The sequence below is a fragment of the Numenius arquata genome, chromosome 4 (genome assembly GCF_964106895.1).
Source record: "Numenius arquata chromosome 4, bNumArq3.hap1.1, whole genome shotgun sequence".
Taxonomy (NCBI): Eukaryota; Metazoa; Chordata; class Aves; order Charadriiformes; family Scolopacidae; genus Numenius; species Numenius arquata.
Window position 1 is genome coordinate 34,163,491 of NC_133579.1, and position 24,825 is coordinate 34,188,315.

General features: G+C 37.8%; 1 protein-coding gene across 1 annotated transcript in view; it reads right to left on the reverse strand.

Moving 5' to 3' along the window:
* The window catches only part of ERP44 (endoplasmic reticulum protein 44), a 54,148-nt gene that overhangs the window by 3,855 nt on the left and 25,468 nt on the right, over positions 1-24,825 (reverse strand). The window contains exons 5-11 of the mRNA XM_074146180.1: positions 15,388-15,572; positions 14,792-14,907; positions 10,857-10,914; positions 9,762-9,878; positions 5,777-5,888; positions 5,170-5,311; positions 2,092-2,194 (exon numbers count right to left, since the gene is read on the reverse strand). Of these exons, the coding sequence (XP_074002281.1) occupies positions 2,092-2,194; positions 5,170-5,311; positions 5,777-5,888; positions 9,762-9,878; positions 10,857-10,914; positions 14,792-14,907; positions 15,388-15,572 (833 nt within the window). The remainder of the gene's footprint in view (positions 1-2,091; positions 2,195-5,169; positions 5,312-5,776; positions 5,889-9,761; positions 9,879-10,856; positions 10,915-14,791; positions 14,908-15,387; positions 15,573-24,825) is intronic.

A 24,825-nucleotide genomic window follows, 5' to 3' on the forward strand; every position in this document is an offset into this window, starting at 1 on the left:
TTCTAACATTAATTATGGGAGTGCACGAATGTCCAGCATTCTCACAAATTGAGGTGTTTTTTTTTTTTTTCCTGGAAGGCACGTAAGTCCCAAGTAGGTGGAATACACAGGCACACATACATTAATTAAGCACCATCAGTTAAGGGTATTTCTTTTTGTTGACACATCTCAAAGGTAATGGCCATCACACAAGTTTCTGTACAAGTGACTTAAAAGTATTTCAAATGTACCCCCCGCTGTAGATTTGTTTTGAGTCTATCCACCACTGGCTTCAAAGATATCCTGGTTTGTGTGTTTGGTTTTGAGATACAACAGGGCAAAAGTAACATCGCTGCCAAAATATTTTAGAATTTTTCTGTGGAAAACAAAAAAAACCATAACCAAATCTGAAACATGCAATTCAAGGGAGACACGACCTAAACCAGGAGCCCCCAGTTTAGTTAAGGCCAGCATTTCCATGGCACAGGCATACCCATCTTCCACGAGATGGCAGGGTGCCATATGGAGATGAGAAAGCAAACATCCCAGGTTTCGTGTGTGTTTTTCAAGGCAGAAGGGAGATAAGAGAAAGCCCGCAGCTCTGGGCAACGAGCCTGTGCCCAGGCAGGCAGCAGGATCCAGGGACTGGGCAGGCTTCCTCCCTCCCTGGCCAAGCTTCCTCCAGACTGCAATTGCCTGTCTGGCTCCGAGCTGACCGAGTGCCTGGCCTACGCCTCCCTCTCCAGCTCCGTTTTCTCCATCTCTTCGTGTTGACCCGAATTCTGATTGCTCAATGAATTCCCGAGAAACACAGGGAGTTACCACTTAAATTAATTACTGCTGAGACAATTCAGCCCACGTGTTTTTCACAGCCAGTCATGACAACACTCGAAAGCAGTCATTCTCCTGGCCCAATGCAAGCCCTCCAGGGCTTTCACGCCTTTAAATCTTTTAATTTTGAGCAAGGTAAGAGGAGGCTGCACTGACACGGCTTAGCACGGTGCTTCCCTTACCACATCCCACAGATCACCAGGAAAATGAGCCTGTAGCCGTAAATTGTTTCTGTCCCTCACCCATAGGTTCTGGGATGGCCTGAGGCACAAGGGCACTGGGTCTCCTCTGGGCCCAACATGGCTCTTTGAGCCCTAAACACCACAACACGCAACTCCATAGAAGTGTTTAAAAACAGTTATTTCTTTAGAGAGTGCCTGCGGTAACGAGAAGGTTGCCTGACAGGCTGTTAGATTTGCACTTTTCAGTATGACACCAAGCATATGAACTGGGCGGTGTATCAAAAGGATAAAAGGCTGATCAAGACACTGAAGGACTGGGCTGAGCAGAGGGAATGGGGGCTGGTAATGTCCTTTCTTTTCTGCCTCTTGGATTAAACTAAACACTGAGGTGCTCCTGAGTTTTGTCTGGAGAAGGATCTAGTTGCTGTGTTCCTGAAGAGATCCTAGGAGTGACTTCCAGGCACGTAACTATACAGCATGACAACCTTTGAGCAGAACAGTGAAGAATCCAAACTGACAAATGCAGCCTGTGACCACTATTAATGGTACTTGTTAACAGAATTAATAAGTGGTAATAGGGCATATTACTTTTATCAGTCTTTTGCTGATGCTCTAATAACCTGCCTCCTGCTTGGATTGGTGACTATGAGTAAATACATGAAACAATCGATTGATTGCTCAGAAGCACCCTCTCATGGTGTGTCACGTGGGAAATAATGCATCTATGGTGTATCATCAGGTTTTGCACTGAAATCACATGAGAACGTAAGAGCAGCTCTATGAGCTCAGAACAGTTATCTAGCCCTAGATCTCCTGCTTCAGTGGAAAAAATATATATTCTTATTCTCTTCCCTTATCCAAGGCAAACAAGTTATCATACTTCCCCTAATGCTCTCCCTGTCTTTACCCAAAGGAGGTTAAAGGAAGAGCCAAGCAGAAGGGGTAACATCATGCTTCTATAAACAGATTCCTCTGTTTATAGAAGTTAGGAGACTGAAGTTAAAGTACATACGTATTAGGAAGTACAGCTCTGACAGGGAGTTAAAAAAAAAAGTTGTTTATTAAATGGCCAAATTAAATGTATTTGTTGTAACCTTACCTGACCAGGTGCTACATCAGTTGGATCAGGGCCATGATGAAACTCTCTATGCAATTTTCCAGAATGCAGGTCTAGTACAAATTGCTTCAGTTTACCTGGAACTCTGGAACAAACCCAACAGAAACACCCACGTGTTTATTACAAGTTAAGTCCAAACACAGAAGATTTAAAGCATGCTGTTTAGAGTAGCCAACTTCTGTTTATCTAGCACTCTATGTCCACTTTGAGGTGATTAATAGAAGACAGGAAGCCAAATGGTTTGTTAAGGTATCCTACCAGCTCCTTTTTCTTTCCACTGTCTCTTGAGAACACAGCAAGTATTTCATCTTTTCAATAACTCCCACAGAGTTGTACTAGCCGATAACTTCATTGTATACTCGCTTCAGCTCCCCACTAACCATAATGTAAGAGGGAACAGCAGGTTCCAAATGCACAGTTTACAGATACAAATGACAGTTGGGGAGCAGTATTGACAAAACATCTTTCAAAGGCTCTCTAGTGCCTGAGCAACTGCATATACACTAGAGATAAGCGCTAAGAGGATATCAATGTAAATCTAATCTGAGATCATCTACTGTCACCCACAGCAAACGTGCTAAATTACAGCATCCAATTTTATTTGTGAAACATCAAATAGACTAAAATGCTTAAAATGAAGAGTTGATCTAATAATCATTAAAGATGACATAAAAACTATAATGTGAGCACTATGTATGCAATCAAAAGGTAATGTGTGAATGGAGACAGGTTTCTTAAGGAGTCTTTCATCAGACCAATTATTATATTTAGAAAAGAGGGACAAAGTGTGGTCAGTCGGGCCACTGGCAGTATTTCAGATCATCAGAAAACTCTACGGATAAAACATAGTATAATATAGTTAGAGGGTATCACTACAGCAATGTCTGCAATTAATCAGTATTACAGTAGTACTTCGAGGAATCTCTTCCCTTCTGAGATCAGGATAATACTGATGGAGAGAAGGGGGTTCATTCCAGCCTGGTTGCAGGGACAGTAGAATCACTGCTCCCTGCTCTAGGTCAGGCACACTGCTGGAGACATTCCCCTCCAACCTCTTCTCCTCTTCTGATGCAGCAAGGAAGGGCATTTGGTGCCTACAGCCTCTTGTAGCTCAGCCAGTTCTCGCTGAGAAGCTACAACTGATCTGTTGAACACTCCCTGCTATCATTTCCAACTTGGAACAGCAGGATGAATAGGGCCAGGTGGCCAAAGTACGAGGACAAAAAATTAGGTGGTAGTCTTATTTGCCTATGAAGTGGCTATTCTCCAAGAAGATAACTCCCTAAAGAAAGGGGAAATCTTTTAGTGGGCGAGTTCTCAAAGTACCATACCCATGCCCTATTGGTTGGTGGCAGCACTGAGACTACAAGAGACACAGTCTGCAGCCAGTTTGGAAAAGAGTCCAGAAAATGTACTAAAGTGGCAGAAATCCTTGGAGGCAGATTAAAGTCTCAGAATTGAGATTTTACCGATTATTAAAAAAAAAAACAAACCACAAACAAAACAAGACCAAAACAAGTCTCCAAACCACACACACACACAAAAGAATATCACCCCAGGAGCTCCAAGCTCTCCTTGTTTCCAAACTGTTTGTTAGGTATTTTTAAGTATCAGCTCAATCTCCTAGAGTAAGGTTGAATAATTATTTATCATTAAGCAACTGTCTACAATCCTGACATCTCTCTCTCATCTTCATTTGTATGTGACAGTTGGTATACAAACAAGCAAATAGCTTTTATTATTCTGATAGCGTTTCACAGAAACAAAACATGAATGTCTAAACTAAACATCTCTATTCCCCTGTAAGAGATACTAATTTATTTTAGGGCTGTTTCAAAAGTGACAATAAAAGAGTGCTTTCAAAATGCAAATATCCCACTATTTATTTTAAAGCACTAGCATGATCTTCCAAAGAAGAGAAGAGGGAGAACAGTCACTATCAGAGTTTCCACATACATAGCTTTAGCTATTTGAAAAGCACTATTTGAGATACATCAAATAGAGGCTACATTTTAAGAATAAGCCTGTGGAGAATTATGGGGAGAACTCTCCTTCCAAATGTCAACATTTCAGGTAGAAATATGCCTGTTGGAATGGCAGAATTAGACACGTGGTTACGTTCCCATTGCTTGCTAAGTGTGAGCTTTGAATCCTTGGCTTTGACAAAATGAAATATCCCAAGTTTTTAAAAGTATGAATGGGGAAAAAAATTCAAGTCTCAAAGCTTAAGCGTCTAAACCAGGCCTTAACAAGCAGTGTATATGCAGGTACCTCCTTTGAGACAGAAACTGGATTTTAACACACAACCTGAAGACAAAGACAGAACACTTGTCTCATGCTGAAAGTCCCTGAAGATAACAATTACACATCTTCATTCCTCAACTGAGCCACAGGAGACAGAACATCTGCTTCCAAGGCAGTGCAAGATAAAGAGATAGGCTGATATAAAGAGGATTATCGAAGTGGTATTTTGCCTAAGCATCCCGATACTTCTCTCTCACATTTTATCCAGGTAAAATGCCAATAATCAGCTGCATGTGGAAAATTTCAGAAACCCATGCAACCAGGATTTCTCTGCCAGCTTTCCAGCTTTAGACTAATGCAGGAAGCCTGGAATTGCACAGCAAGAAAAACCAAACCAGTAGGCTAGGAATTCTTATGTAGTGCATTTTACAGTAATTATTGCATAACAAAGCACTTAAACATTCCATGTAGCGTTTTAAACATTTTAAGGTTAACTGATATATCTAGATCACCACTAAAAATACCATGCCGGGCTCCAAATGCTCAACTACTATGGAAAACAGCAAAACTTTGAAATAAAAGAGTAGCATCTAAAAACTTAATGTGAGATTCTCTTCTTGCATAAAGCAATGCAACTCCTTTTAGACCATGACTTCACACCAATTCATACCGCTTTAAGGCTCTGACACTGAATTGCACATAGGGGCTTCACCTATCCCAGATTTATTCACCTTTCTATCATAGTACTGATTAAAATATGAGCACGTCTTTTCCCTTGTTCTTCTCAAATTAAAATGCACAAAGAAAAATACTTACGACAAGTCGCTGAAGTCTGGAAAGACGTACATGTGCCTAAAGCTATCAATGGCAATAACAGGGCAGTCTGCTGGAGTCTTCTGAATATGGAGGAGTGGGTGCCTGAATTTATCACAGTCAGCATGGAGGAAGTTTATTGTACCTTAAAATTGTGAGCAGACAAAAATGCATGTTAAGATTTTTTAATTATCTTGAAACCCTAACACTTTCTTAAGTATTACAAAAATATTAGATAGATAAAATATTAGATATTAGATAGATAAAACAAACTTGAAAATAGATTTAAATAACTAACACCACCAAAATAACTAATTTTCTTGAAGTGTTCTTGGCCAAAATACAAACAGATGTTTTGTTTAACACCCTCTCAAATTGCATGAGGTCATTTAGACAAGAAGGATTTCTGTAATAGTTACTTACTAATAAATTGTCTATCTATTTTAATCATTTCTAGAGGAGATGGTCCTCACTGTCAAAAGTACAAAAAGCCCTTTGGTCTCAAGAGCTTTAAAGCTAGGCTTCTGCTTGGCCTTGCTTCCACTCTAATGAGTTTGCCAGAAAAAAATTATACCAGTAAAAACAAGAAGTAGTAGGAGTTACTACAAACCTTTTTCACTTATTAGTTGTCGTGCAACCTCTTGTTGGAATTTCTCTAAACTCTCCAAGTCATCTTTCATGTGGAAAAGTATGAGAAAAGGAAGGCCTTCTTCTGTCAGCTCCTGCACAGAAAACAAATGACAAATCCCATTTCTTCCATTTCTTCGGGGCACTTAAGTATGCAATTCCAGCAATTTTCAAATTCAGTGAGATCTCTACTTTAAAAACAGTTGAAAGAACAGGAGTAAAGATGTTAACTGCTGACGCTTCATCTAAGATACCAGAGTGATACAGTTTACCATGTTTCCTTCCTCTGTATCATATACAGCGGATAAGGTATGAAGGTATTTCATTATCAACATTTAGGGAAGGAGTACACCTGCACTGGAATACTTGCTCAGAAGAAATAGCCCAATTCTGAGAAAATACATCTTCATAGAAACAGCAATGAGGCCTGAAGAACATGGTATTAAATACTATAAAGTGTGTATCCTAGACCCAGTCCTAGGTTGGTTCAGGTACTAAGTTCATGTTGTCTTAGCATAACACAGTGAATGATATCTGTAAATAACACAACCCTAAAAAAAACAACCACCAAATCAAAACCAAACAAAAATCAACCAACCAAAATCAAACCACAAAAAACACCCCTCGAAGAAAAAAAGCAAAAGCTAATGACATAGCTATAGCAGTAATGATCAAGTTGTGCTCTTCTGCCAGTAAGTGTGTCCTGGCTGGTCATCTGTCTAACACCATTATGAAAATCACAGTCTAGTATATTACTAAAATTGACGAAAAAATTAAAACCTTCGTTGGACAGAGATGCTTCAGTTCCTCACAGGAATGTGATCTCTGTCCAGGGACAGATAAACGTAGGAACTCCTTGAATAATTTATTCAGAGTTTTTCTTTTACTCAAAACACAAAACATGAACAACTCACATTTGCTTGCTTCAAAAGTGATTTTTAAGCACCTTTGAACATCAGTTTAACTTGCTAAAGCCCAAGTGAAGAAATGCTAATTTATACTTATGGTCTCGCCTATCTTTCACTTGCACATCTGGTGCACAAGCAAGTGCTGCTATTTCTTCAATTCTAGCCTGTATCAGAATAAAATCTATGGTTTTTGAAAAATACGGCACTCGTTCGTTCTGCCACCAAACAGAAGAGTTTCTTCAGATATTTTCAATTTACAGTAAGTTGCAAGAAATGCTGTCCACATCAGTAGTGTACATGAAATGGCTGTCATTCTCCCTTAAACCAAGTCCATCAGGTAAGTTGAAGCTTGGTCTTTTCACAGCAGATTGCAAAGGTCCTCATAATGTCAGTGCTCTTGATGAAATCAAGGAGGCTGGGTCTCAGCCTCCTCTCCTCTTACAAGATGGGAAGATGTCTGTTTCATACCACTAGGATTATGGCTCCATTTCCTCACTCATTTCAGCAGGTACATTTCCAGAGGGAGAACTCCCAAATAGGACTCAGTGTTCCAGCTCTAAGCTCCCCTCTTGCTTGCAGGCAGCTAACAGGACAACCTCGGTTTTGATATCCGCATAAGTTAAAACCCTTATATGCGGTGAGTGGTATTCACATGATCTCCAAGGAGGTTGTTAGGACAACTGGCTTGAAAGTCTTGCTAATATTGCCTGCTAACTGGTTTCCATAGAGTACCTTCCTTTGTTTGCTTTTCTATTCCAGCTTTCACAGTACGTCTTACTGATCAGGACGTGGCAAGCTATTTCATTTGCTTTGGACGGCTCAGTCAAAAGCTACTATCTTGTTTGGCACTGAGAATATCAAAACTGAGAATATTTCATTAGATCTGAGCTTCCCACGTTACTTCTGTATGCCTTTGAGAAACTTTTTACCCTTTCAAAAACTTAACACTTCAGCATCATTGTTAGACCACACAACTAATTGTATTCATACAACATAAAACTAAACAGACTGATTACAGGTTAAACAGTGATTTCTTCTGAATGATATGACTGATCCCAACAGCCTTTTCTCATCAAGTACAGGGACTCTCTCTCAAACGTCTTTTCAAGCAGAAGACCTTGCTTTGGAGTTCATTTACTATGGTTCTATGCGTTGTCTGAAGTCACAATGGCTAGCCAGCCCACGACACTTGTCAGATAATGAAAACATTAAGAACAGGAACATTAAGAAAGAAAATGAGGGAAAACACCTACCAGCAGGTTACACAGGCCAATTTTGATTTTTGAAATTGACTTTAAAGTGTGCGGTAGAAATTTTTGTGTTTATCTTACTTATACGGTATTCTAGTACCATAAACCCAACTTAGCAGCCACAGCACTTCCTATTTTTACCCTGTAATAATGTACAGTATGCATTAAAAGCCCATTTAAATAGTATACAATTTCAGCAGGCAGAATTATCTCAGTTTTGACACGTTTGAATTCGTTTGGGTACTGGAAGCACTGAAATTTTTAAACAAACATTGCTAGGCAAAATGTCACATTGGAATTGGAAATACCTGCCTAAGTAAACAGAAATCAAGAGCTGAGAAAACAATCAGAAAAAACATGACACATGTGGTACAGTCTGACAGCGATGAACCTTGGCTTCGAAGGCTCAGAATCCTATTTTACCATGGGAAAAGTACACTGAAAATCTACCATAGACATGCTAACCTGTGATGTCTTTTACATATTGAGTTGCAAATGAAGAATTAAAATTTAACCAACAGAACTTCCCAGTAAAAGCTGGCAGAGTTGACCAGAAGGTTGTACTTGAATCATTTGGTTCATCCCACCCTATCCCTCCCTCTTGTCACGTAACCTGATATGTTGTGCGTGCCAGAAGAGCCCTGTTATCCTGAATCTGCAATGTATATAAGTGTGCAAACTGAGAATGGATCATACCACTGATTCTTTGATTTCTAATCCAGTGTGGAAAATACACTGCAGTTTGTTACAAACCTCACCAGAGTTTCTATCAGATGCTGTGGCTATGTACAAATACTCTTTTTGAGATACTACAAACATGCTAATTTTCTAAAGATTTTTTTTTTCCCTGTTGGTTATTTTACAAAAAAAAAAATATGAAGATGTAATTAGATGAAATAGGAGTAAATCACAAAAGAAAATGGAAAAGCATTGAAAAAAAATAAGGATAATGCGAAGAAAAGAGATGTTTGAAAGCAAACCCCCGAATTCCATCTTACGAATTACAGCTAAAAGAAGAAACTCAAAGGAAATAGCATGTGAAGCTAAAAAGATTAAGAAGGTACCAGTGCTTAAACACAGACTGACAAAAAACATCACATGCTTTTTATTACAATTCCCAGAAGACTGACAGTTCCATATACGGTCAGCCATCATTTAATGTGCTTATTTATTTATTAGATAATGCTTTGGAAGTGGTTAATACAGTAACATTTTTCTACCAGTAACTTTAACATTAAATTTTAAAAGCTGATTAGAACTAAAGGATAGTTCACAATTATTTTACTCTTTCAAACTGTCAAGGACATGCTCACATGGGTATTTTCTACCCTGGCTAGAAACATTTTTTCAAGGTCATAAAAGATGCAAAAAGCACTTAAATACCATTTATGTCTGGATCTTAAGATTTAGTTATAACATCTGTATAAATAATATGTACTTTAGCTGAATAATACAACCTACCCAAGGTGTTACACACCTACACATACTTACAGACTCACACATTCTTACACACAGAGATTCTTAGCGTCCAAGAGTTCACAGCCTGCAAATCACCAAACACTTCTTAAGTGATCTATATGCATGTTTACAACCTCTTTCTTTGGTAGTGTATGAAACTACTACAAATCTGCCTTCAGTGAACTTCAAGTCTAACCAAAAAGCTTCAATAGAAAAGACATCACCAGACAGCTATTTTCTGTCAAAAGCAAAGCACACAGAAAGTTCTTTGGCATTGGTTTAAGACCTTGAAAGAGACATTTTGGTTTTGAGGAAGAAACCCCAGAAGTAGAATGGTAGAAAAAATTCTTACCTCCCCATTTTCAAATGTAATTTCTCGAACTAGTGGTACACATTTATCTTGTGTCCATGCATAAATCAGATCAAAATTGGTTAGTGAGCCTAAATACACCATATCTGGAGCATTTTCCTGTTGAAAAGAAAAATATACTAGTTGAAAAATACTAAAAACGATGCTACTACCCACAAAGGTTACCTACCCAACATAAAAGTAACAAGATCTGTATAAATATTGAATGCAAATCATATACCAATATTCAACCCTTGTGCATGCAACATTTGTATTAACTATGTTACAGAAGTACAACAAGAAAAGAAATATCATATATGATCATTTATGCAGTCAACCCCACTTTTTAAGACAACTTAAGACGACTTGAAAAGACACTTTGTTTCCAAATTAGTGATGCTTCAAATAAAAGCTACTTAGACTTCAGTCAGGTTGAGAAATATTCTCTCCATACCTAAAAACCTCATTTAGGTATAAACTAGATGCAGGTATTATGCTTCTTCATGCTGATAGTTACAAAGACTCACCAAAAATCCCTCCCAATGCCCTACAGGACTTGAAACTGGTATTTTACATTTGCTTTGCCAAAGCAATATGAATATATAATAGTTTTCCTTTATTTGCTAGTAGTTTTAACTCAGAATTCAGTGCTGCCATCTTTTAATATAATTACAGTTTTGGTTAACGTGAAGTGAAGCATGACTTCACAAGCTGTGGTCATGATTAATGACACCTTAATTCAGAAATGCCATATAAATTAGGTAACCTCATAAATTCCATTTTCACAGAAAAAGGTTCGAAACTCCTTCCACACATGATGAGCTGACTGTGTTTCTAAGAAAAAACATTTCTGGACATTGAGATATAAAATGACAGATTTAGATTTTGTGCGCTTAACTGACAACAAATGATACTGAGATCTTTTTCACTGACTCGGAAACACTAGTTCCTATTACCCTATTTCTCAAACTATTTACTGATAAAATAAAATTAAGGTTTGAGATGCAGTAACATTCTGAATGATCTGAATACAATCTCCATTAGGTCATATTCACATATAATGACAATAAGCAGAATAAAATACATAGTTACACTTACCCCTGGTGGCTTGTAGATTACATTGTCTCCGCTAAATCTCTCTGCTTTTGAAATAGCCCTACAACAAACCAACCAGTAAGCATGTCTTGGTACAGACAAATAAAATAACTGAGATACCAAAAATCATATTTTTATTTGCTATCCTTTCTTTATTTCTTTTTTTTTTTTCTTCAGAAATTGAGAATTAAAATCCTTGATCTTTAAAGTAAACTGTGAAGTGACTCCACAGAAACTTGGCCTGGCTAAACGAGGGGGCATTAAGGGAGTCAGCCAAGACATATCCGTAAGATTAGAAGTGTGGACTAAAGGCATCAAAGTGCATGTGGTGAATGCTGGTACAATTTTGGATAAGAGACCATCAAAGAAAAATGTTAATGAATTAATATAATCATTAAATTATAAAAATATATAAATACCTATTCTTAAGGAAGGAAAGGAGAGAAAGGTGGATTCTTGCTTGCATTTACTCTTCCTGTTCCATTGTTTACACTAGAAGTTCACATCTTATCTACCCTGATAAAGAAGGTCTCTGAGGTGCTCTACCGACACAGGCAATGAGAAGATGGACAGCAAATAAGCCCACACTGTCCATTTTACCCTCAAAAGATATCTAGAGAGCACAAGACACAGCATGCAGTTTCTGACCACTGATGATACAGTATGTGAGTAGATGGAGAACATGTGGAGTTCCTCTTGTCATTCAGTTTACTGTGGCACCTTAGTAAGTTCCTCCCCTACCTCTCAAATATTCTGTGGTTCCATAATCCCAGTCACAACAGAGCGCCCTGAAAGCTGCTAGCTCGTGCCCTCAAAATTAATCACCCCTTATTCAAACAAATGGGGACAGCTACACATCCAACACAGGAGACAGAAAAAAAGAAGGAAAGAAAGTTCTCAACAAAAATAAAACCTTCCACCACCTCCAGACATCAAAAGAGGCCTCCTCTCTTCTTCTCTCCCATGCCTTGCTGTTCCAATGTAACTCATGCTGGTAAGACAGAACTGACTGGCTGCATATGCCACAGAGTAAAATGAACTACCTATCTCTTTTCCTTTTAGCATAGGCTAAAAAGGAAGCATGTCAGCCTCTGGGAAACGTTAGGTAAGTGTTCCACCTTCTCCAATTATAGGATCTCTTCTGTGGACTTAATATAAGCATTGGTGAAGACTGATTAAGAGATGTAAGGGGGAGGAAAAAAAAAAAAAAGAAATAGAAATATCTCAATTTATCTCACTGCAAGATGAAGTAAATCTTACAGAGATCTGAACAATTTCAAGGGACAGAAAAAAAGACATCATAAGGCTTAACTCAAAGTACCCATGTTTTATTTATTTAATTTGATCCAATTATCCTTTTCTAATCACATACAAAAGATGTCTTGCATAGTTATGTTACGCCTATCAGTATTTGCACCAGTTTGGAGACGTGTATTTTAAAATGCATTTTTCTATTCAAGACATGATGACTGCTCCCATAATGTGAAATTAGGCTTGTGACCATCACCACTGAGGTAAACCACTCACATCCCAGACAATCCTTTACTGAATAAGAAGAAAGTGAAGACATAGAAGCCACCTGCCAATCACTGCTTGGTAAACTGATAATAATCTATAATGAAATATATGCTCTAGGGTAAGCCTGTGGTGGAACCCAAAAGGTCCTCTTCTGTGTTCTTCCACTTCAGTAGCTGCAGTTGTGACTGATTTATTTCAGATAAGTCCTAGTGGGGACATGATGTGAAACCCGCAAATGCCTGAAGATACACCTTTTTAAAACAGCTACCAAAATGGAAACACTTTAGTTTGCATTTTGTCTCTTCTTGAAGCAATAATGTAGAAGGTGAACCTCTTAGAACCACACAACTCCCTCCCCCCCATTTGCTTGCTAACATAAAATTAGAACAGTTCCTAGATTGGTCACTCTCTTACATGAGTTACCTACAGTTCATCATAGCCTTTTAAGAAAAGTATTTTTTGGCTGTTTGTTTTTGTTTTCCGCATTTGGCTTCCTATGCTATGGCTCAATGGCACAAGGCCATTCTCGTTCATGTTTACAAACATTGCAGATTTATCCCTCTCTAGTTTTACTTCTAAAATCTACCCCTATCTACCCCTATCTCTTCATCAGTATCCCTCCTATCTCCTGCTTACAAGTCTTCTCTCCTTAATCTTGCTCTGTGTTTACCTCAGATCTTAACTGTAAGGATCAGTTGATTCAATAATAGTTTTAAGCATCAAGATGATCTGCAACTAAGTACCATTAATGCAGTTTTAAAATAAACTATTAGAACTACCTAAAGCCAGAATAATTTTGGCATAGCAGGGAACAGTTCTGCCTTGACAGAAGTTAGCAAAGTAATTAATTTTTTTCCTGTCAAATTGATTATTTGTAACCTGCCCATGTAACTACAGATTGCACAGCAGGCATGTATCTTCTGCAGACTCCCATTCCCTTTCCAGCTTGGAGCTGTTAATGTTTTAAAGTGCAGCCTTCCAGACAGCAACCTTCGAAATTAAATGTTCTCATCTCTGAGTGGCTGTGGCTCTCAAGCTTCCTAAAAAATTACATGTTAAAAGACTTCCGAGGGAGATACTGGCTATATAACAGTGTTTTCTATTCAGATTATATATAGCAAAATGTTTCCACGGGGAGCTGGCACTGATTGGTTGAACTCTTCTGACTGAGCATCCTAACAGCCCCTGGGAGGGATTTTTGGTTTTGCTGTGGACAGAGTTCAATGGGTATATATGGTAATGTGAGCTGTCATGTTCAAACCTGTAGTAAGCTAAAATAAACTCCAAACAATCAATCTTTGATCTGTTCCATAATGTTTGCTTACTGCTTATATCTAAAGAAAAAAAAAAATAGAAACCCCATAGCGACTATTTCAAGAATGGCATCCAACAACCAGATTCTAACACTGAGTGGTGGGAGACTATTTCTCATTATGCAAAGTTGACAAATAGCAAACCAAAGAAGAACAGACTCAAACGACAGCATTGCTATCTTTTAATGATTATTTTAAAGGCATTCCTGAAAAGAAAGAAAAGTCATATGATGGGGTGAAAAATAATTTTAAATTCTAATAGCTCAGACTGGCTGTCCTAAGAACAAGTATGGATGCACTCGTCAGAAAACATTTGAGATAATGGCCATTCTTTGGAGATAAAACTGATGGATCTACAGATCACAGATTTACAAGATTTGATTATTCTCTCATGGCCAAGGCTGCTTACACAGTCATAGGATACCTAATTGGGAACTGAAGGAAAGGAAAGTCACATGTACTCCTGCACATCACAAATACTCTCCCCCACACCCAAATTTCTTTTTGGAGACATGTTGGAAGAGGCATTACTGATGGCCAACAAATTTTGTTCACACAAATGAAACATTTTCTACCCTGATACATCCTCAGAGTTTCTCCACTATCCTTCACTACATCCAATTCAAAAACGCCTCAGGGTAACTCTATGCGGTACAAAAGCAAGTATAACCCATGTGAATTCCTCATCTTGCAACCATGGGTAGACTGCAAACCACTGCATTCACATTAATGCCCAATCACTTTAAATTGGTTAGCGCTAGGACATTAAACACTGCAGAAGGAATCTATAATTGCATTTTGTTATGCTACTTAAAAAGGGAATCACTCACTCCCAATTTATTCTTCTTCCTCCAGTGAAGATCTTTTAATATTTTTAAATATTGCTTTAAATCTGTATAGCAAGGAGAAATCTGAAACTTTAAGGGCAGGAGGAGTTCTCTCCCCCTTCCTCCTATCCTTCTTTTGGTGTTTTTATCTGTTAAGGTCTAGTCTCTTCAGTTATGCCACACTGAAAGTATCAAAGAAGTCCATTCAATTAAATTATGTACAATTCATTAACATAATTTCAATAATGAAGCCATGCAATCAACAAATTTCAGAACTTACCCAAAGGCAGACAGGAATACACAATCATCATGCAAAATATTCGCTACTCTTTCAAAGGTTCTGTAATTGTCAGAGTCCTTTTGCTCAAAGTATCCAACAATATTTCTTCGGCTGCGCTGTAAAAACAAAGGTTAAATTATAAATTACCTAAAGCTATCAAAAACTATCATTACTCCCTAAGTATATTAAATACAGAGGTGCCATTCATTCAACAGTCAATAACTGTGCCAAAGTTTTTTCTTTTCTGCCTTTTCAATACTGAGAAGCATTCTTGTGGATATTTTTCCAGTAAGGAATATTAGAAGTATCGTATCAAATATAACATATGATTCTTTTCAAACGATTACAGGTAAAATAAGTGATTTGATAGTGAAGTTACCGTAACAAAATGAATGCAGTTAAAAGTGATTATAATGTAATAATTTGTAATATTGGAAATGATCCAGTTTTCTACTCAGTTAAAAAATAAAACAAATGCTCACAACATTTCTGCATGGAAAAAAAGTAAATATGTACTTCAAATACATTACATTTCACTAGTTCAACATCAAAAAAAAAATATATACATTTAAAAGGAACAAAATTGAAAGACTTACATCAAGAGAACTAATTTCTTCCAAATCCTGGACCTCCCGAATAGGGTTACTCTTCTGCTGCCTGATATAATCTGCTATTGCTGTCACAGATCTCTGGCCCCTGTATTCTCTCTTCATCATCATTCCGTTCCGGAAGAGTTTCAGAGTTGGATATTTGCTTATCCTGTATCTCTGCGCTATATCCGCTAAAAAGAAATTAAGAAGATAAAACCAAAACCCTACAAATACAGAAATACACTGAACATGGTATCTTATACATGTATGTGTGTGCATGTAAATGGAATCTCTGAACCAGTAGTTCTACATCTTTAGACAAGAACAAACTAAAAAAAAAAAAGCAAAACCCAAACACCACCATAGGAGAGAGAATGGGTAGCAGCTACAGTATTTCTCACATATACTGATCTTCATAAAGTCATGACCAAAATCTGGGGTAAGTAAAGATCCGACTTGGTCAGCTATATTCATTTAGTACACTTCCTACAAACAACTGGGAAAACCAATTTAAGAGCATAACAAGAACATGAGAATCTTAAAAGCTTGCCAAATCTCAGTTAATTAATCCACATGAGAAAACTTTAATAAAATACATCATCCCCTATTTTCCTTTAAACTAGGATTTTTATCAATCACAGCGCTGGAAATATATCTGCCAAGTCTTAATTTTTAGAGAACATGAACCCTATGCAATATATTTCTTGAATCCTATAAAGGCCAGAAGACTGCTATTACAGTTCTAAGCTGTTCAGGTTTTGAAGGAACACAAAATTTCAGGTATCTAAATTAAGGCAAACACCTCTCTGGTCAACCAGTGTCAGCATTCCCTTCAAGACATTTCTTCCTGTATATCTATACATGCAGCCAGCTTTCTTCTAGACTTGGGCCGCACAGAGCTTCATACAACAAAGTAACATGTATTTGCATTCATCTAGCATAAGAGCACTAGCTATTTTCACCTTTATATAACAGGTCAGCTATTTAACTATATGTTATTTATTCACGAGAGTTACAAATGTAAAAGAAGAAGAATAAATTTACAGTAAAATTAGAAGAGCAAAGAAGAAAGCTGAGCAGAATCGATTTTTTGTTTTCCACAAATGCGCATCTTGTGCTCCTTATCTTCAACCAATACTAAGGCAATAATCTGGTTCCTCACTATGCCCCACCAGAGTACTTTAAGTGCCCCTTTGTCCCTCTTCCACTGTGGTTAATCACTGGGACACAGAAAGTTGCAATAGGTGTCACAGCTGGTTCCCAGCTACGCATTGACGGGGAAACTTATACATCACCAGCAACTGGTTCAGAGCACACTGAGCAGGACCCATCAGCTTTGAGTTTTTACAGTGACCTTTCCTACAGTGCAGAAATTGGTTTTGTGCATCTCCAGTATCCAGCAACCACTTTAATCAAATTTTGTAAGTAGTTAATAGCTTTGAATATTCTTCCCTCTTTCAGATGTGGTTGAAGTTCAGCCAAAACTTTCAAGGAGTTTTTATGAGGAAGAACTGAAGAAACAAGGTAACCAGATACACTATGGATTCTCAGGAAAACAAGACTAAAACCAAACAATAGGAACAAAGCACATAATGCTAAGTAGATTTCCACAAGCACTTTCCTTTTGCTTTAATTATGCCCTCCTGTTCACTCTTCCCCAGGGAAATATATCTAGAAACAACAACAACAAAAAAATATCTCACAGCCCCTTTGAAAACTGAGTGTTCTTTACTAGAGAGTGGGATGCAGTTTACCTAAACCTCAATCCTGTTTGTACTTAAATCCAACTAAATCCCTAAATAGGAGCAATCTGCCCACTTTCCAGAGCTGCTTAATCCTTTGAGGTGACTCATTCCAGTCAACCACACCCACCCCGCTTCCCCTTCTCTCTCAAGTAAAGGGTGAGGACCAATTTGTCCTTTGGAGACAGAGGAAAGTTTCATCCAGTCAACGGAGAGGAAGGTACATAGTCTGGATGCATGTCCTGTTACTTTTCACTGACTCCTTAGAAGTCAAAGGATGCACTTCAGGTCCTTTCTTCTCAATTACATATTTACCGCAAAGCAGGTTTGCCTTCTATCTTACTCTTTCTTAAAGAGAATAGAGACAGGAGTCATGTGAAAACTATTATTTAGAGGCAGCTGTCATGAGCAAACTGCTGAAAATGGGCAGCTAACATACACACCTCAGTTGCAAACCAAAATTAAAACCCTGCACAACTGGAAATAAGTCATTCCCCAACTGACTGAAAAAACATACACAGCAAAAGAATAAGAAACATACCTACTCCATAAAAATGTTCTTTAGCATCCCTCAAACCAGTAAGCTTAAAAGCATGACTAGCTAAGCCCAGTTCCTAACAAGCTTTGCATCAATATTAAAATATCACGAAATATAAATTTTGACCAAGAAAGGACTTGACTGTTTCCTAAGAAAATCTTCTGGGATATTTAATGCACTAATTACAGTTAAAATTAAGGGTAAAACATTTTATGTCCTCAATTCAGATTACTTTTATTTCAAATTAATACAAATTTCTCAAGGGAAGATGCAAATATATTCAATGTTAACAAGTTAACAAGTATTAGATCGATAGTTTTTTCTTCCTTTAAATTCCATCATTTTTTCAGTTAAAGTACCTAAGAGCTGCCTGCAAGAAGTTGGCAAGTATCACGGGGGAGGAATCACTTTATATTTGCTCAGCAGAAGACAAACAACATCAGCAACCAGGCGTTTGCTGCCTTTCTCTTCTGTTGACAGAAGGACATTTGGTCTGATGGTACATCAGTCTATCAAAACTTGACCAAGGTCTCTTTAGAGACAAGGAGCACTACATACCAAGGTTTCACAGAAACACATCGAGATTAAACGCTGTTACTGTTACAGAACTCCATGGCAAGAGAACACCAAAATTACACTTTGTTTCACAACATGGACTTCTTCCTTTGGGTTATTTCCACAGTTATAGGAGGATGCACAGGTTGCAGAATGGGCATTCAGGGAGTCTTGAAGGTTCTCTGAAATTATTATTGCAGTCCCTAGGAATGTGAATCCTCATCAAGTGCTGAAGTTGTGTAAAAAAATTAATGGTAATAAAATGCCCACTCCCAAGACTGAATTCAAACATTATTTCATAAGTCAGAACTTGCATGCTCTTTACAAATTACATTGAGATTCCATGAATACTGGTATTTGAACTAACACAGAGAGATGACAGTCCTATACAAGTAAGTATTTGAAAACCATCTTTTTACAAAATATAAAATGCAAGTACATGAAAAATTGTTTGAATTCATTCAAAAGTCAAATAGAGTAAATCTTAAATGCTTCATTAAGCCCTGGCATTTGATACAGGTAGAGTTAGCATAAGCAGAGCAACTACAAAATTATATTCCTTTTAAAATTGGAAATATACAATGCAAATACATGGAATATTGTTTGAACTCATTCATAGATCGCATTAGTTATAGTAAATCCTAAATTAAATTTAAAAATATTTCCAGTCTCACGGCCCATTTTCTGATGAAAAGTAGTATTTGAATCAGATAAAGATAACATACCTAAAGAAAAAAAAAAAAGTCCCCCAGCTACAACTTTACAGTTTCTTCAGGTACTAAGGTACAGAAAGTACAAACCTTGAGTTTGTATTTTGCCCAATTAATCATTAAATCACAAGCCTAGTGTCTATGCCACCAGAACAGTTTCACACTAGTTATAATAGGGAGCTACTGACATACTTTATCACCTTCTCATCTTCTACAAATCAGAAATTTCAAGCAGAGCAATGACTGTTGAAAAGAGATGATTCTCTCCTCCCTGTTTTGCACGAATACCTGTTGGCATCCAACCATTTCTAAACTGCCCAGACTATTTTCTAGTATTCGTTCCACATAATCAAAGAGGAAAGTCTTCACAGTCACTCAGTTTTCTTCATAGACAGGCTGTATTGATACTTCTCCTGAACTACTGAAAAGAAAGCAAATCTGCCTCTTACAATAGGGATGAGACAGCAGCTTTTGTTGTTTTGAAAGAGACTTTTACATGGAGCCTGACATTTACACTCAGGTCTTATAAGACAGTCTCCCACAATGTCTACTGAGCAAGCTTCTCCAAGAAAACATCCTTTATGAGCTATCGTTTGTGGTCCATATCTTTACCGTATCTCTTGCATTGTTAGCCACTTCTCTGTTGTCTAAGCATCATTTGTTCCTCTATTCAAAGGAATGCCAAAACTCATTTTTTGAGGGTGCCTGGCATTTCACACAGCCTATATACACATTACCTAAACTACAGCTTCAAGTAACCACGCAGCCTGTGACCTGATTCCCAGATGGCTTCAGACTTCATTGCTCTAGGTTAACACCTCAAAACACTGTCCAGAGACTATGGCTCATACATTCAATCACATCACAATCTCATGTTCATGTCACTAAATTAAAATTGAATGCACAATGACAAATAAGTTGAAACACTGAATCGAGACACACTATATCGAAGCAGGCTCCCACTCACAACGTAGTTAAGAAGGTCCTTCACACTGACGGACCAGCAATATTTATAGGTGTCAGGATACCACCCTGCCATTAACCCAGTCCACTGTCATAGTCTTCTAGGGTCATGCCACCAAGTAAATATTTATATTTTAAGTCTACAGGACTGGCTCTTGAAAAATGCGTCCACTAGGATTTGAACAATACTGATAATTATTCCAAATGCGCATCTCATAATATAAGGCACCACCTGAAGCATTTCACATGCCAAACAGAGCACTACAACAGCCTGAAAAACAATCTGGAAGAAAAATCAAAGTTCCAAAACTCAAACGCCATATAAAAATAACTTCTGAAAATACTCGTAGTGTCCCTTGTTCTAAGGAAGATCTTCATGTTGTCTGAGGAAGAGCTAGCACAAACCCAAGCTACGGCATTTTCTAATTTTGTTTTAACATGATGTTTATAGGACTTGCATAGCTCTCTATATAAATTCAACATATATATATATCTTGAAATTACAGGTTCTAACAGTAATCCTTTTTTTGTGCCAAATCACCTTAACCCTTCCTCACCCTTGTGCAACACCTTCCATCTCGAAGCTGTATATTTGAAGCTGGGACTACCAAATGAGTATTCCGCTTGCTCACTTGAGATCAATCACATCTTTTGAAGTCCCTCAGGCTACCTGCCAGGGCACACTACAGATAAGAAATGAAATCTGTCTTTGATAGGTACCTTTCATTTAAGTTCACACTCTCTCTCAAGTTCAGTTCACTTAAAAGGCCTTTTTGCCTACTACTTTCCTGCATGCAGCACTACTTATTGTTAAGTATTTCATAATACAGCATTAATTCTCCCCAGTTAAATTACTCCTCTCATGACACTTGCACACAAACATAAGACCTAGGAGTATTAATAGGAAGCAGAATTAGGAAGGACATGGAGACACTATCTAAACTAGGCATCCTACACCAATGATTGTGATACTGGCGACTTGTACGCTGGACCAAAACAGGTACAAGAACATCAATGTTCTACACCAAACTCAGCTCCTAAGAAGCTGGGAAACAGCAAATCTAGACCACCTTCTGCTGCAAAGGAGCATTCACAACAGCCATGCCTCCTCTTAGCAGGGACTCATCAGTAGGTATCCCGTAACCTTTTCTGACAGGCTAACAAAATGGCTCTCCTGAGGAGAGCTGTCAACAGCCTCTCTGAATCCCTTCCACTTTTTATTTTATCCAAAGATAACTCTCTCAGACCAGTATTTTTTTCCAGGCAAAGTGTTAGAAATGCCATTAAATCCTCATCCTTGCTTACAGTTTCATTTATAGTTCATTATGAACCTCCAAATTTGTTATTGTACCAAGTTATTTTGCTTACCAAAGGCACAGCAGCAATACAACCTAAGTAACTCTCTGAAGATTACCATTAGCACATGTTACCAGGATGGCCAGACCCAGAGAGATCAGCAGCTCACTGTACTTACTGTATGAGAGTATCACTCATGGATGTTTTGAAAGAAAGAACAAGAGTTCCCTAAACAAACGAGCAAACTAGCAAAGCACCTCCCTCTCAACACCCTACTGGAGAGAAGCTGTTTTCTGTTTGGAAACACAAAGATCTATTCAAACCAGCTTTTTTTTTTTTATTTTTTAACTCAGAAACCAAAGGAAATAATGGTGCAGTAAAATTTAAACCCCAATGCATATTTTAATTTATAAGAATTCTGTACTGGTAATATTGAATTCATAGAAATTGTTCAAAATACAAACTCTCCTCCAGAAACATGAGTTCTATATTGCAACATTCACTCACAGAGAACAGAAACAGAGAAAATCCATGTTACCAAGTAAGTTTCTAACCTTGCTACTAAACACACTAAACACAAAGGATAAAAAAAACAAAGCACAAACCACCACCACCCACAAAAAAACCACAAGCAAGCAAAAAAAGGAACCCACCAAAAAAACCACCTTCCAATAATATATATGCAGAAAGATCTTCTATGATTTTATTTGGGAGGTCACTTTTACTAGGTATTACACTTAAAATAGAGGTGCATAATTTTTAAGGTAAGTGAATTACTAAGTCAAACATACCAAAACCTCTGAAGATTTTAAGAGCAAACAATGTAGTAGAACTTAGATATTTATAAAAGGATGAGGTCTTGGAAATTGAAAGAGTACCAGTTTCAACTACCTGCTTCAACAGCTTTACCTTTAGCCTATGTTCCACACCATCTTAAAAACAGCCTGATGACTTAACTTACACATTTCAGTTATAATTGTCTTCCACAAGATTATAAACTGATGTAAAATACAACAAATACAGAGGCTTAGTATAGTGTTAATATTTAGATTTTGTATTTAATGACATTAGGGCCTATCAGTTTCCAGAAAAACATCTTTATATTGGCTATAAAAGCAGACAGAATGATGGTTTTGTCATTAAGCATCAAACATTTGGCAGTGCATCAATAATTCTCTTTAATTTGCTTTACCCTCAGAAGCTGGTGTGAGCTGTTGGGCCCTGCAGTGTGCTTCAATAATAGTGCATTAAATGGAAAGTATCTATGCCTGGCTGACCATTCTGAAAGCTGTTTTTGAGTGGCCTGAAATCAGCTATTTGGATTCCCTACAGAGTCTTGGCTTCAAAAAGAAACAGATCATTTGTAATGCAAATAATCCACCACCTCTAGAATATCATCCTAATAGTGAACTGCTAGTGGTATGAAATCTGCAGGGATAACAAACCCCAAAATATTGGCATAAACCTAGTATTGCTAAAGTATGTGAACACATACAAAAATATAAAGGTAAAACAGGGAAAAAAGATAATGACAATCTTGACTCTAATATTTAGTAAACTACTACAGCAGGCCCAAGCTGGATAATATAGTAGCATCCACCCTCTTACTGAAAAACTGCTATTTACATATGTTAAAATCAAAGTTAAAATAGTTGAAACTTTAGGACATACTCAATAACCATGTGCCAGGAAATGTACCATTGCTTACAACCCAGCAAATCAACACTAGAAACCAGGAATGGCTTTGACATACACAGCTTTGCTATTTAATTCAAAACGATAACGCAGATTGGGAAAGATACCTGGTCTGTGATTATAGGATTTTATTTTTAATTCTCACATTTTGCAACTTCTGCAGCAGAAGTCATGCTCATCTACTTCTTAAATTAAGGACAGAGTAAATACAGAGAACTTGTGGTATTCCAGCAATAAGAAGACCGACCAAAACACTTGGCTGCCTCAGACTGTTAAGCTCACTACACCTACTCCCAGGGGAAGGCAGATAATCTCTGCTGTAGCATCTCCTCTGCCATCCAGGCCTTGGCTCTCTGTAACAAGCTCTGATGAGCTCAATTAAGTGAGCATGTGAGAAGATCAAGCAACAAGCTCATAAAGTGTTTCAAGTACTGGGGTGGTGAGAGGCTGGGGAAAAGGCAGCAGAGTTTTCTTAGCCAATGAAAGTGATAAAATATATACAAAAGTATATGCAAAAGTAATTTCAAGTATGTAGAGCGACTGGTTTAACAAGCTGATACAAAACCAGTCAGAATGTGTGCTACAACTGCACACATTTATTTTCTACAATCGCAGTGGCAAAAGATCAAGAGTAGTTTACTCGGGTAGATCCTGCAGTAGATCTCAGAACAAAGACAGACAAAACGCTCAATAAGAAAACGTCAGCAAAGACTGCATATCAGGCTTTGCCTTCAATATACTCCTCCAAAGGATTTCATTGCCTTACTTGAAAATTGACTTTTAGGGATGGCAAATTTGAATAGTTAATGTTATGCTTTTGGTTAAGATCTCCCAAGTACACACCATATAGACGGATACAGACACATGATCAGAAGCAAAGAACACCAAGTGTGAAAAAGAAAGAAGCTGAGAATGTAATTAAGTATTTGAGCTCTGGGAAGGTATGCCAGGCCCAAAAAACCCCACCGAACTAATAAAACCCAACACCCCCAAAACAAAAACCCACCACAGCCCCCTAGAAATCTATGATTCTAGAAAAGGCTGTTCAGGAAGGAGGTAGGAAAACATTCTTGTTACAATGTTGTCTCTGTTAGGTGAAAGAAAAAAAATTCTATTGAACTTGTAAGTCAAGGAGACTAAAGCATATCTTACGAAGCACAATAAGAATAGCCACACCTCTCCATTCTGCTGCTGCTCTGGAAATGCTACAGGCAGTTACACAAGTGCACCCTTCTCACTGTATTCAATGCACTAGAAGAGATCTGCTCAGAGGAGATTTTACAACTGTGGGTCTAATGTAGCTGCTCTTCAAGAACACATACGCTTAAGTTTTTGTAACAGTTTCCCAACACATCCATACCACTGCAACTTAGGAAGGCAGGTGAATGTTTCAGAGCTGCTCACACACCCTAGGTGAATACTTCCACATCTTTTCCAGCTATGGCTGTAAAGGGGGTCTGATATCTCAGTGATTCATCCCAGAGGCATTTAAGTTTCCTGTGATCATGAACTGGTCTTACTGATCTTCGGGAAAGGACAAAACAGAATGTCCTTGGCCACTCCCAACAGTTTGAGGAATCAGCTTCTCTTACATCTCAGAAACTGAGTTGATACCGTTCGCTCCCTTAAATTTTTTATTTTTTTAATGCTTGAGTTCTCTTTCAAGATCACAACAGGTGTTCTTATTGTTGGCCAACTACCTGCATGCACACAAAATAGAGCACAAGATGGTGCCAGTGGAAGATGCTTGAGTGGATTTACTGACTTTTAAATCTGCAAGAAAGAACCAAGATGTGAGCAGAACATCGTTTTGATGCTGACAATGGCAGCTTAGCCCTCCCTTTTCTTGGCTGTGAAGATCTGCACCATTTGTAGCTGTAGTGCTTCTCTAATCCCTCAATAAACCCATTCAATTTATAATCTCAGGTCTTTTTCCCCCCATTAA